The sequence below is a fragment of the Acanthisitta chloris genome, unplaced genomic scaffold, assembly GCF_000695815.1.
Source record: "Acanthisitta chloris isolate BGI_N310 unplaced genomic scaffold, ASM69581v1 scaffold12822, whole genome shotgun sequence".
Classification (NCBI taxonomy): domain Eukaryota; kingdom Metazoa; phylum Chordata; class Aves; order Passeriformes; family Acanthisittidae; genus Acanthisitta; species Acanthisitta chloris.
In genome coordinates, this window is record NW_008659944.1 from 1 (window position 1) to 13,356 (window position 13,356).

At 42.4% G+C, this 13,356-nt stretch overlaps 1 protein-coding gene across 1 annotated transcript; it reads left to right on the forward strand.

Annotated features, from left to right (window-relative positions):
• Positions 1-537: 537 nt before the first annotated feature.
• Positions 538-5,787, forward strand: T (T, brachyury homolog (mouse); the record flags this gene model as incomplete). Its single annotated transcript, XM_009069617.1, has 6 exons — positions 538-672; positions 1,416-1,477; positions 1,570-1,631; positions 2,559-2,735; positions 3,549-3,681; positions 5,520-5,787. Coding segments are annotated over 6 exons (837 nt in total), but the record flags the coding sequence as incomplete, so codon positions are not given.
• Between the last annotated feature and the right edge of the window lie 7,569 nt (positions 5,788-13,356).

Sequence of the window (13,356 nt, forward strand, 5' to 3'; positions counted from 1 at the left end):
TGCGCCCACCCGTCCCGTCCGTGCGGGCGGAGGCTCCTGCCGAGCTCACCCTCTCAACGCTCCCTCTTATACTGCTGTTTTCAAACGTCCTGGCGTGGGTCGCGCTTCCCCCTCTGCCCCACTCCACTCCTCTTTATTCTTTCACGAGAGTTGTTCTTTCCACCGACGATGGCTGCCTTCGTGTTTTATGACTTTCTTTTTAAAGAATCTCTTTCTGGTCTGAATATCTGATGATGCCAGCGGTGTGGTAGATGAATCTTTCTGGCTGACTTATCACTGATGTGTTTGTGACTCTGCAAGTGCCTTGTCCAGTAACAGGGATGAGGATAACTAGGATAACAGGTTGGGGTGTCTGTCTGCGGTGTGCCTTTCCTTCTCTTACAGCTTTAATTCTAGGGTTTATTTGTACCTGTTGCCTTTTTCTCCTCTGATGCAAAGATGGATCACTAGATACTCTAAAACCTGAGTGCTCCCTGTGCCTGCCAGCGTCTGCCACTACTCTCTCACTCCTTACCTGCTCTGCCTATTTGCTCACAGATCATGTTGAACTCTCTGCACAAGTATGAGCCAAGGATTCATATAGTGCGAGTGGGTGGCCCACAGCGGATGATCACCAGCCATTCCTTCCCGGAGACCCAGTTTATAGCCGTGACAGCCTACCAGAATGAGGAGGTATGCACAGCAGGGAAGCAAGGATGCAAGTGCCAGCAGGTTTCAAGCAGCAAAGTGCATGTTACAGAGCAGAATAATGCATCTTGTTTCACTTTTTTCAGTTTTTTGTGTTCTTTTTTTAAAGCTATATATTTATATAAATTAATATATGTAAAAACCCTAGGAATGTATTATAGCACAAAGTTCTGATCACTGTTTGTCTCAATATGTACTGCAAATTCATTATAGGAGAGTAATTCTTAAAAGATTCTGAGGGACAAACAAGTGAGGTAAAAAATACAGTTGTCATTTTCAGCTACACAATGAAATAACTGGATGCCACATTTTTGGAAAAGCCCTTTTTCTGTTAGCCTAAATGCACATCTATGTTGAATGAATATGTAAATTACTGATCTTTCTCAGATTTCTTTGATGTCCATTCTGCTCTGGCTTGAAATGTGAAGATTTTTATAACTCTTTAGTGTACTACTTTTCTTAGCTGTTTCCTTAGATGATCAATAAACCCAGGCAATTCAGTCTTTTAGAATTTGGCAGAAGGACTAATTCCTAGCCCTTTGATAACACTTCAGACTCTAGGGAGCTGTTTAATTGATGTCCATAGGTTGCTATTATGGGCCTAACTTTATTTCTTCAAAAATCTGTGATTTTACCAATTTCAGTGGATAGTCCTAGTTCAAATCATAGTATCAGTGTGATAATGAATGGTGATATTTGTGAATAAAGATATTTGTTGTTGTTTTTAGATCACAGCTTTAAAAATTAAATACAATCCGTTTGCAAAGGCATTTCTTGATGCAAAAGAAAGGTGAGAGCTCTTAATTCTATCTAAGGTGTGGATTTTTGACATAAATTTTTAGAGCCATATTCTTAACTAATACAACATGGTTTCTTTTACAGAAGTGATCACAAAGACATGATGGAGGAAGTGGGAGACAACCAGCAGTCTGGGTATTCACAGTGTATGTTTCCTTTCATTATGCATCATTAGTATAATTTTGATTTCTTCTATTTCATCTTATTAAGTTAAGCAAAAATTTGGGAGCAATGTTTTTTGGCTGACTTGTTAGTTCATGGGGTGAGTAGCATTACCAATCCTTGTGACTGTGGTTTATGCAGGTTTATGATTGTATAAACAATGTGTGTGTGGCTGACTTCCTTTTTTACATTCAAAATAATTTAACAGAATCTTGCAGTTACCTTCATGTCCAAAAAGGCATCTGCCTTTGTATACAAGGGCAGCAATATTCATCTGGATATGGAGACAAAAGTTGATTTCATAAGATTATTGAAACAGTACCTATGTTTTAAGTACTTTAAGAAAAGTATGGATATTTGCTTAAAAAAGCTTTTTAGATGATGAAAAAGCATTAGTGTTTTAACAATTTCTGTTTTAACAGATAATTGACAAAAAAATGTCTGTACCCTATAAAGGAGGAGTTGACTTGCAGTAGGAATTATTTTGTTTTGGAGAAAACACTTAATTTTTAAGAAGTGTTCTTAGCAGTCTAAGAATCTACAGACCTTAGCTATAGACTGAGACCCACAGAGAGCATTTTAAAACTGAGTATTACACTAACAATTACCGAGCACACACTGCCTACATATGGAAGGGTTAAAAAATTTCAGTGTTTTCTTACTGTGGTTGTAATTAAATGATAATTTTAAAAAATACCATTAGCTTGCCATGAGGCATCTTTAAAAGCTGTTGTCTAATTTTTCTTCATAAGATCACTTAAGAAAGTTGTAAAGACCTAAGTTTTGTTGAAACAGCTTTCACTCACGAGTGTGTATTTCCTCACTGTTAAATTTTTTGTCTTGTTGCTGTGATTCTCTCCCTGCGTGGCTGCATTATGTACCCCTTTTACTGACCTCTTGCTTCCCCACAGTAGGTAGTTGGCTTATTCCTGGGACTGGAACTCTGTGCCCACCTGCCAATCCTCACCCCCAGTTTGGGGCCCCCCTGTCGCTCTCCCCTGCTCACAGCTGTGAAAGGTACTCATCGCTGAGGAACCACCGTCCTGCCCCCTATGCCAACCCCTACACCCACAGAAACAACTCGCCAAGTAAGTCTGATGTTGCAGCACTGTAACATGGGGAATGTGCCGAGGGATGCAAGCTTTGAGCAGTGGCACCTTCCATGAGGCCTCAAATTGAGATCACTAAGTAGCTTAGTTTGTGCGCAGGGCTTGGGGTCAAAGAAAAAGGGGTGATGAATACATGTTCCCTGTCTCTTTATGTTGGAAAACTGAGAGTGTGTACAACTGTCTCCTTCTAACTGACTGGATTATATTGTGCTGCCTTTGTCTTGTGTTCTTGAATTCTTGAAACCATTGAGCTTAAACTTAGACATTTTTAAGTTTGAAACTAAGGATTTTAGTCATTAGTTTTAGGCGAACAATGAAATTAAGATGTATGGTTCCCTATCTGGGACATGTGATGCAGTAATATGCCCGATATCCAGATCTGCCAGACTGTTACTGCCAGTGTATGTGATGGAGATAAAGAAGGTGCCCTGGAAGAGTGATTGGGCTAGTGTAAGTAAAGAGTCTGCCTCTTCCCACTGACTGAATAAGGAAGCATGAGCTGAATTAGCTGGTGGTTTTCAGACAGCTTTTTGGCCGTAGCTCCTTTACAGAAATAAGACTTTGCAGTTGTGAGTTGAGCAAACCAGCACATCAGCAGGAGAAATGCCAGTGAAAGTACGAGCTTGACACAGCTGGTTGCTGGCTTCATTAAGTTCTTTGTGTGTGTAATTCTGACTCTTTTTTTCAAGGCAGTAGTGGGGAATGGTGGTTTAAAGCTGTATGTTGCATTTAAATACAAACTGTTGCTTGGTCTGATTTAAGTGTGTTTAAGTGATTGCTTTTTTTCCTCAGCAGCCTATGCCGATAACTCTTCTGCCTGCCTCTCCATGCTGCAGCCCCACGACAACTGGTCTTCTCTAGGAGTTCCTACACACACAACCATGCTGCCCATGAGCCACAGCACTGGCACAGCTACCAGCTCCAGGTAGGAGTCCATCCCTCAGCAGCCCTCAAATCTGTGTATTGGTACTTTCTAGGGGCAGAAAGCTGAAAAAAGAGCCACCATCAAGTCAGAAATCCTTATGGCCTCATGTGAATCATTAGCACTATGGGGGACACGGAGAAGGACTGTCCACAAGGAAAATAGATAGGAGAAACAGATAATTTATTTTAAATGTTTTGGAAGTGTGGATACGCATGACAGCAATATTTGATAGATTAAGTATTGTAAATCACTTGAAGAAACACATTGAATTTCTGGATAGTCTTTTAAGTTTCATCTCTTTTAAGTACAAATATGTTTAAAAAGTTTATCTCTGTCATTTTGGCCAGTCACTGCTTGCCCAGCTAACTTCATAAACCCTTGATCTGCTACAAATGATAGGGCTGTGAAATGTAGTGTGGAGGAGCACACGGTTGGGGCAGTAATTTTTTACTTAAGCATTGCCCCACTAACCAGCATAGCATGGGATTATACATGTGGTGAAAGTCTTTGCTATTTTGTGATCATAAAAATGTGTATTTTCTCCTCTTTGGTACTTATTATCTTAATTAAACTTTTGGATCCTTTAGCAGAGATTTAGCTTATGATTAGTCCCTTGGAGCTGAATTTGAAATATTCAAAGGGATACAGAAAAGCTGCTAAAATATTTTCTATTAACAACAGATACAAGGTTTGGGCATTTCTCAGCAGTTCAGACCTATTGTTCTGTTTGTGGAAAGCATTTTTATTTGAACTATGCACAAGGACACTTAGCTGTTAATCAGACTATGTACTACTACCCAGTATGAGTTAACTGAATTACTGAATGTTTTAGTCCTGAACACAGATTAATTGAGCAAACAGGCCCTCCTAGCACTTCTTTCTATGTCTGACCCCCAGGATACATATTTAGAAAGTTGCAAAGTCCATTGAGTCTCAGTTACTGTGCTGAGTTGTCCAGTAGATAAAACCAGTAGAACTGGAACAGTAGGACCTCAAGGAAGGCATTTCTGCTATCCCTTTTGTCTAAACCCCTATCTGTAAAATAGAATAATATTTGTTTCTCTTATTAAACTGCTTGGGATCAATAGATGGGAAGTGCTGTGTACAGCAGGATGGAACTTTTGGTCCTACACAGCAGGACTGAACTCATAGTATTTCTCTTGAATCACAGTTTCTTTTAATTCATATGCATTTATATATATATGTATGTGTGTGTATAGATACTCAGAGGAGAGAGATTTTTGGATGCTCTAGTGTCCTGATGAGGCTTTTTTTCCTCTCAAGCAGCCCTTTCTGTAGTATCCATGTGACCTGCAGCCATCAGCCTGGGACTTCTATTTCTAGCATGAGCTGATGGAAAAGGAGGGCTGAGTTGCTGTATGGAGGCATCCATCCCTCTCTGACTACAAAGGCACCTAAGGGGGATTGGGGCTCCAATAGACTTATGGCAATAGATTCAAACCTGCCTGCTCCAACAGCTGCTGTGTCCAGCCACCCCCACCATGTGCCCTATGCTGTCGTGGCTCAGGAATCTGCTCCCAAACCTCTGCATTTTTCAGCCAACCTGTTTATTCCTCAGCTTGGCTTAAAATTGGCTAGTATACCTAGTGCTGGAAGCTGCTGTTGGAAAACGAAGGTTAGATTTATTGGTGGGGTGCTATGAACAAAAATCCTGCCTAGGGGTCCTTCCTACCTCACAGCAACTGGGAGCTGTCTAAAGAATTTCACTGTCTCCAGCAAATGGACCCAGCTTGGGGGCTGTGTTGTGACCTGAGAAACTGCCAGCAGGCACTAGAGTCACTAATGACTTGTTTTATTTATCGCTTTCCCTCTTTCAGTCAATACCCCAACTTATGGTCTGTGAGTAACAACACCATCACGCCAGTGTCTCAGTCCAGTGGGATGTCCAACGGCCTAAGCTCCCAGTTCTTGCGTGGCTCCTCAGCACACTACACTGCCCTTCCACACCCGGTCACGGCCACCTCCTCTGCCTCCCCGCTCTACGACGGAGGGGCGCCCACCGACCTGCCCGACAGCCAGTATGATGCCTCCACTCATGCCAGGCTAGCAACCACGTGGACACCTGTTACCCCTCCTTCCATGTAAACGCACACCTCTTCCTCTAAGACTTTTTAGCTGTTGAATTACTTTAAATACTTAATCCTCAAGGAAGAGAAAAAGGAGACATGAAGGAAACTGCAACCAAAGCATCTGCACTGCTTTGCATAGAGCATCTTACATTATACCTCTTATAATGAACAGTGCATCATTGACTTCAGGCAGGGTTTACAAACCTGGTGAGCGTGCAATTCTGAGAGCAGATTCACTGCTTTTAATCTTTTTTTTAATGTTTTTAAAGCTTGCTAGACCTAAGTGCTAAGATTTTTACTTAGATTCCAAATCTCTGTGTTCTGCTATATTTGGACCTGAAGTTTGGCATCGTTCTTGAGTAAGTTACTCCTAACTGTTTTTCAGTTAATTTTTTAAAATGTCAAACTTAGCAATAGTCATGAGAAGACTTTTATTAACCAACTAGTTAGAAGCATTCCAAAATATGCACAAATGTAGCTGAGGAGTGAAGTTTTTGGAAAATCATGTGCACTAACACGTATTTGCCTCACAAATACGTTGTGTTCTTAACTGTATGCTTATTTCCTTGCTGCTGAATTAATGTTGAGACAATCTGCAAAAACTATATTCTTCCTAACAAAGACAGTAGTAGTGTTTGTTCTAGAAGGTTTTACCCACAAGACTTTTCCTAGAGGTAAGTTTTGCTGTTGGATCATATTCAAATACCCATCAGCTGAGCTAAACATCTCATTTCAAACAACCAGTGTCTAATTAGAAGCCCTAGTCAAAACCGGTTCTAGCCATTGAAAATCATCACTGGGTTTTTTTTATGTTGTTTTTATGTTTTTTTGAGGTTTTTTTCTTATGATCTCTGGCTCAGGCCTTGAGAGAGAATTCAACACCTGGAGAATCATTCTAATTTATTTCAATCGTAATCTGTTAAGCTATATTTATTATTTGGTAAGTTACAACTTTATTTTCTACATGTTAAGATATGTAAATAATCCCTCAACCTACAGTGGACTCTTTTAAGACAATCATGTGTGGGATGTCACCCAATGGTACATTGAACAAAAAACATGAATGTAAGTAGTTAATTTATTGTGAGAGGAAAATCTCTAGTTACCAGTCATTTTGGGGGAAAATGCAGATATACTTTAAAAAACACTAACTGCTTGACTTGCTGGAAAGATAAAATCTTGATAAAATACTTCATTCACTACTGATATTAAGTAATGTGATCCAAATATCTAATGCAGACTAGCCCAAAACATTGGCTCAAATTGTGCCTTTGGACATGTCTCTTTCTTCCACTGGCTCTGGCAAATACACAACCTGAGGAAAGTGACTTCTTTTGCATAAGCCATAATAAATAACTTAATAATGAAGTGCCTAATATAGCAAAGCAAAATTCTGTATCAGGGAATTCCTTAAATAACACATTGATATGTGCTACAGTGGCAGCTTTAAGATGAAAAAGCAAATATTTGCCAACATTTTGCTGTCTTTGCCACCCTATGGGCAGGTCCCTGCACCTAGAAAGGCTTTCTCCCTGCAGAGGGATCTGTGTGCAGCTGTAGGCTGTGGTCTCCTGGAGGTACTCGAGCAGGAGACAGCACCAGAAGCAGATGGCTGCATGGCTGCATCCTCTGTCGATATGTAAATACTGATCTAAGTGCTCCTATTTTATTGTGAAGGTAAATTGTATAAATGATGTAAGTGCATTATTATTTAGACTATTTTGTAGAAATTAGCAACATATTTCATTGTGAGGTTTTATACTTGTATTTTGGAAGTGTAATTTAAATTTAAAAAAAAAGTAAAGATTGTTAAAAAACATCAATGCTTAATTTTCAGTTTGTGGGGGCAGTGGGAAAGGTGAAAAAAATGCACATCAGCCATATTGAACCTGTAGCGCGTTGACCTTCCATGGAGCAGTTTCACAAATGGTTCTGCTGCATGGCAGCTTCTGTCTGTGGGTGAAGGTTCAGAGTTCTCATCCACTTCTCCCCCACTTCCTCCCCACTTTGTTTCTCCCTCCTTTTGGTAAATTCTTGACTGACTGGTGTTCAGAGGTGGTAGCTGTAACTGGTGTTGAGCGAAGGCTCTTCTCCCAGAGTAACCAGTTTGTAGGGTAAATTCTGGAGCTGGATGCAAGCCTAGCAGTTGCTGTGTTTTACCCTCATTACCAGATTTTTCAAGTGTGTTTCTGAATCCCTGCTCCTGGTAATAAATGCCAAAATGCTGCCTGGTACTCTCAGCTAATGTAGGAGTTTGTGATCGGCTGATCCAGCATTACAGTGACTCTGCATGTAGCTGAACACATAAATGCCACTTCTGAGAACTGACATGGTCATTGGAGGAGCCCAGTTCATGTTGTGCAGCAGGGAGGCAGCTTTATTTCTTGCTCTAGAGCAATGCCCTCAAAGCAGACATGTCAGGGGAAGAGGATGATCAATCTTCCATACAATCATTTAGATTGGAAATGACCACTGAGTCCAGCTGTTAACCCAGCACTGCCATGTCCTCCACTAACCATGTCTCTGAGTGCCACATCTACATGTCTTTTAAATACCTGCAGGGGTGATAACTTCACCACTTCCCTGGGAGGTCTGTGCAGTGGAAAGGAAAGGGGCCCATAAAGCAGAAGAGAGGTGCTAGGTCTGGGGCTGCAAGCTGTCCCTTTGTATGGCCCCTGGCAGGCAGCCTACTGTGGGGCTGTCTTTGCTCCCGAGAGGCTTGTGTGGAGGACAGCCCACAGCTGCTGCCCAGCACAGAGGTCAGTGGTTTCTCAGATTCTTGCAGAGTTTGTACTTAATAAATGATTCTATGTTCACGTGGACAAAATGCTTGGGACTATTTATTACATTATAAGAATGAGCTGCAGCTCTCTGAATGAACCCGCCTGCAGCTAGGACCTTAGGGCTGTGAAGTGGAGGAACCTGGTCCTGCTCAATGCTGGTGTCAGATGGATCTTATTCAATTGGCTTTTTTATTTGGTATGGGATTTTTTTTTCCCCACACATGCTTTCAAATTAAAGAAACCAAAACTTTTCATGCCATTGAATTCAATTTACATGCTATTTTAAAGCAGACTATTTCAACATCTATCTATTTGCACCTGCTTTGCCCCCACCTTCTTCCTGAACTGTGTTTTTTCTCTTACTGGGTTGTGTGGCCAAACACCCATCAAAGGTTATCTCAGACTCACAAATACTGTCAGGGCTGTAGTTGCTGGAGAGGTTGGGCAGTCAAACCCAAGTGACTTTACAAATACTCAAGCTGGCATGAAAATGAACCTTGTGTGTGTGATGTGTTACCCATCGGGAGAGGTTTTTCTTACTTGTGGGCTCACAAGAGTAGTGCTATGCTGTGCTCCTGCCCCAGCTGCCCATTGGTGCACCCCTGGGACTGGTGGCAGAGGTGAGGTGGAGGCACAAATGTAGCCAACATTTCCAAATGCTGAGGAAGGTTGGTGCGAGATGGCTTGCTTCAAACCACCCACCTGTGAGCCTGGCTCTGTTGTTTCCCTGCATCAGCTCCACCATGCCTCTTCACCACTTCTGTCACCATGTTGCACACCAGACAAACACTGGGGCTACAGACCACTGTGTGGCTGGGAGAGCTCTAAATACTCCAGGACTAGGCTGTCAGTAAATGCTCAGGATTCAGAAAACCTGTTTGCCATCTCATGATGTTAATGCTTTCTTCCTTTCTTTATTTTCCATTGGGTAATGAATAATTGCTGGCTGTAAAATAATCTCTGTAGACCCCTAAACCCAATTGTGTAGAAATGTCTTGCTATGCCTGCCAAACCCATGTGAATACTCAGTCCCATGCAGGAGTAAAATGTGAGACTGGGTATTCCCATGCTTGCCTTCAGCCTGGCTTTTCCCCATAGATGTCAACTAGATTTGTGAGTTAAGTGAAATAATGCACATTAAGGTACTGCATCACTGATGTAAATAGAAATATTCTTAGACAGATTTAAAGAAGACAGAAGTAGAAACACGTGTGGTTTTTAAATCACACAGACACCCATTCCAGGTGCTTAGATCTGTGGAGAAAATTATTTTCTCTTCAGAGTCTGGCTTTAGCTGCACCTGGATTTCTGTGCCTTTGGAAACTGAGATAAAGAAAACGAGGGAGCCAGTCTGAGTGGTGCATGGTGCAGGTCCATTATTTCTCATAGTGTCTAATGGCATCTTACAGCTGCCTTTATTTCTGGCAATGTGAAATATTCTTTGAGAAGATAACAATCCAAACACAGGTTCTTCCACTGCACACAGCATTGTGATATCAAGGATCTGGACACTGTGGGCTTTAGAGCCCAAGGTTATATGACTGGCTACAGCAGTTGCTTTTGTAAATAGAGAAGCCACAGGGCTTCTCAGGGATCTCCTCTTGGAGCCACCAGTGCTTTTCCATTCACAAAATTTGTCTTTCTGTCTATTGAATTCATATGCACCCCTTGTTCTCCCAAGTGGACACTGCTAGTTTTATTCCTGGGAACCACAGCAAAACATCCATACACAGATGGAGTCTTTGTTAGCTGAAGTGTTGGCATATGTTTATCGTGTTTATCATGTCTCAAATATATCTACAGTGTGGATAGGAGCAGAGTGGATGCTGAAGGCCCTTCCCAGTGATAGCTTCCCAGAGGTGGATGTTGGCTGGCTGCATCCTTGAGCCAGTGTGGAGTAAACAGCAGTCCATTGGGGCTTCCATATATTGCATACCTCCCATACGATCACACAACTCACTGCAATTCAAATTTCAAGTCAATTGAGGCTTCCCCCTCCCCCTCATCCCCATCACCCCCTCTCACTTTTATAAACAGCACAGTTATAATGGTGCTGCACTCCTGACATGCCCCTGAGTCTTGTATCCCAAGGCACCACCTGAGGTGATGGTGCTACAGGTATGTGACCAGAGGACTCCTATAGACTGTCTGTACCTGCTGGGCGAAGCAGCTTGCAGCTTATTCTTGCCTTTCCCTCTCCTCTCCCAGTTTTGCTGCACTACAAAAGTAGGTTACTGTTTCTTGATGCTAATAAACGAATTAATTGCCTCAGTCTGTCCATCAATGCCAACAATTCCTCTGGATATGCAATTACCAGACTTGTACCACAGAGAGTTGGAAGTGGCCTCCTGAATCTAATTATAGAAAATCCCTTCACCAAAACCTTTTAGGAAGGCATCCAGGTTTGTCTTAAAACAAGTTGCTGAGATTCCGGGGAGGCTTTTCTGTGTGCCTGTATAACTGTGACAAGTGGTGTTGCTTTTTTTTTACTGGCAAACTGTTGCAGACCCCTTGCATTTCATTGCTTGGGAGCTATCTTTCAATTGCCAGCTGAAATTTATCTGTAATAGTCTTATGGCTATCTGATCTTGAGCCAAAACCTATTCCCAGCTTAAATAGTTCTTCTCCCTTGGTAGTGTTTAAGCTGATACGTATTGTTAGGAAGTAAACTCTCAGTCTCTCTTTTGATAGGTTATAAAAACACTCTCTTCTTTTTGGGTAGCTTTCCCTGTCCTGCTGGCCCTCTGTCCCTGTAGGGATTGATGAAAAGGGAAGCTTGAGTGTACGTGGTATAAAGAATGGGCTTGCAGAAAAGCCTTTGAAATGCTGTGCGCTTTCCCTATTTACACTGAAATTAGCCATTTTGATAACTTTGAAAAACACATTTTCATTTAATAGAGTTACATTGGTGATTGATTGGTCATGGTGATCCACGTCCTTCTTTAGCTATTTTTAACTGGTGACTTTTTGTCAGAAAGTATTATTAGTCTCTTTACTATGACTTTGCCCTTGCCCCAGTTAGGTTTCAGAGAATTACAAAATATTCAGAGTTGGAAAGGACCCACAAGGATCATCGAGTCCAACTCTTGGCCCTGCACAGGATATCCCCAAGAGTCACACCATGTGCTTTAGAGCATTGTCCAAATGCTTCTTGAACTCTGTCAGGCTTGGTGCTGTGACACTTCCCTGGGGAGCTGTTCCAGTGCCCAACCACCCTCTGGGTGAAGAACCTTTTCCTAATATCTAATTCAAACCTCTCCTGGTACAGAAGATACATCTAAGGCCCAAGCTGTGTTGGTCACTATGCAAAAAGTTCTACAGTTTACACAGGCAACCTGGAAAAAAACCCACTTGCTGAATGAGGAAAAACCCCAAGAAGCCTCACAGGACACATGGAAAGGAAACCGAAATACTCAGCAGCTCGTGAACAAGATCTGCCTGTTTCTTCCTATTTGTGATCCAGGACTATCTATGCAGGGGCTGGTGTGCAGCCTGGACAGCTCATGGTCCATCACGAAAGGCCTCTGGCCCTACAGAAACTGGTTTACCTTAGCCCATGGAGCTGACCCACCAGTGGCACAGACCCATGCTAGTGCTAGTCAGCCTCTGTGGGCTCTGAGGGGGAGCTGGCAGGTGATGCTAGTTTGGGTGGGCACAGGTGGGGACTTTGGAGTAGGTGGAGACAGCTGACTGTGGGAGGTTGATACACCAGTGGGGAAGAGAGGGAATTGCAGATATATTTGGAATGCACAGGGTAGTGCTGAGCTGGTCTTTTATCTCAGAAGCAGCTAGCCTAGAGCTTGCAGATAAGGTATGAAAGATCTCCTGGGCTGAGGTTATGCTGTGGGGCTGATGGTGTGGGGATGAATCAGCTGCTGTGGACTGGTGAGGTCTTTTTCACTGTGTACTCCTGGAGAGAGTAGCTGCTTGACTATGCTCCTGTGGTGTGATGGCCAAGAAAGCCTAAAGCTTGGTCCTGGGGGCTGCCCTGTGGTGCAGCCTCCAGAGGGGCAGTGTGGTCTTGGTGGCCATTAATGTACTTAACTAATGATTGTTTCTTCCAAGAAGCTTGTGGCCTCTTGTCAGAGGTAAAGTCTTTGTGAGCTTTGCTGCATGCATCTCTTGCCTCTGGGGTGGAGAAAATCCTTATTCTTCAGCCTTTCCTGGTAATAGGGTGGCAGTGATGATGCTGGCTGCTGCTTGGCCTGCCAGCACTGGTGGGGAAATGGCTAGTAGCTGGAACCTGGAGCCTGGGCCAGCCTTCAAAAATACAAACTTGTTTCAGAAAAATCTGATACCTCCCAGAGGAGTAGGTTCCTCTGAGAGAAGCTGAAATTGGCTGTTAGCTTGTCTTAGCTTCACAATAACTTCATGAATATCATGTTATTTTAGATTCAAGGTGGCTGTTGCTGGTTACCCTGCACAATCATAGGCACTGTATTGAAAAACATTTTGACTTGTTGAGTTGGTTTCCTGGGCACTGCACTAAACATGTGAAACTTAATCCTAGATCTATCCTCCCCCTTAATACAACATTTGCAATGGTAATTGTAAAACTTTAATAATTCTGAGACCTTCCCATGTGAAAGCTTTTGTTTTAATACACTAAAAGTGGTGTCCCATGCTGTGTTCTCTGCCTGAGTTTATGTCCAAAGGTGTATAGTCTGTGTGAGATGTAGTTGTAATACTTGTAACCCAGGATATTTAAGTGTTCTGGTTGTCTCAAATGGATGGTGCATACAGGTTTCCATCATCTGTCACTTCTTTGCCCAGTTATATGTTGACTGTGGTGGGTGGGAAGG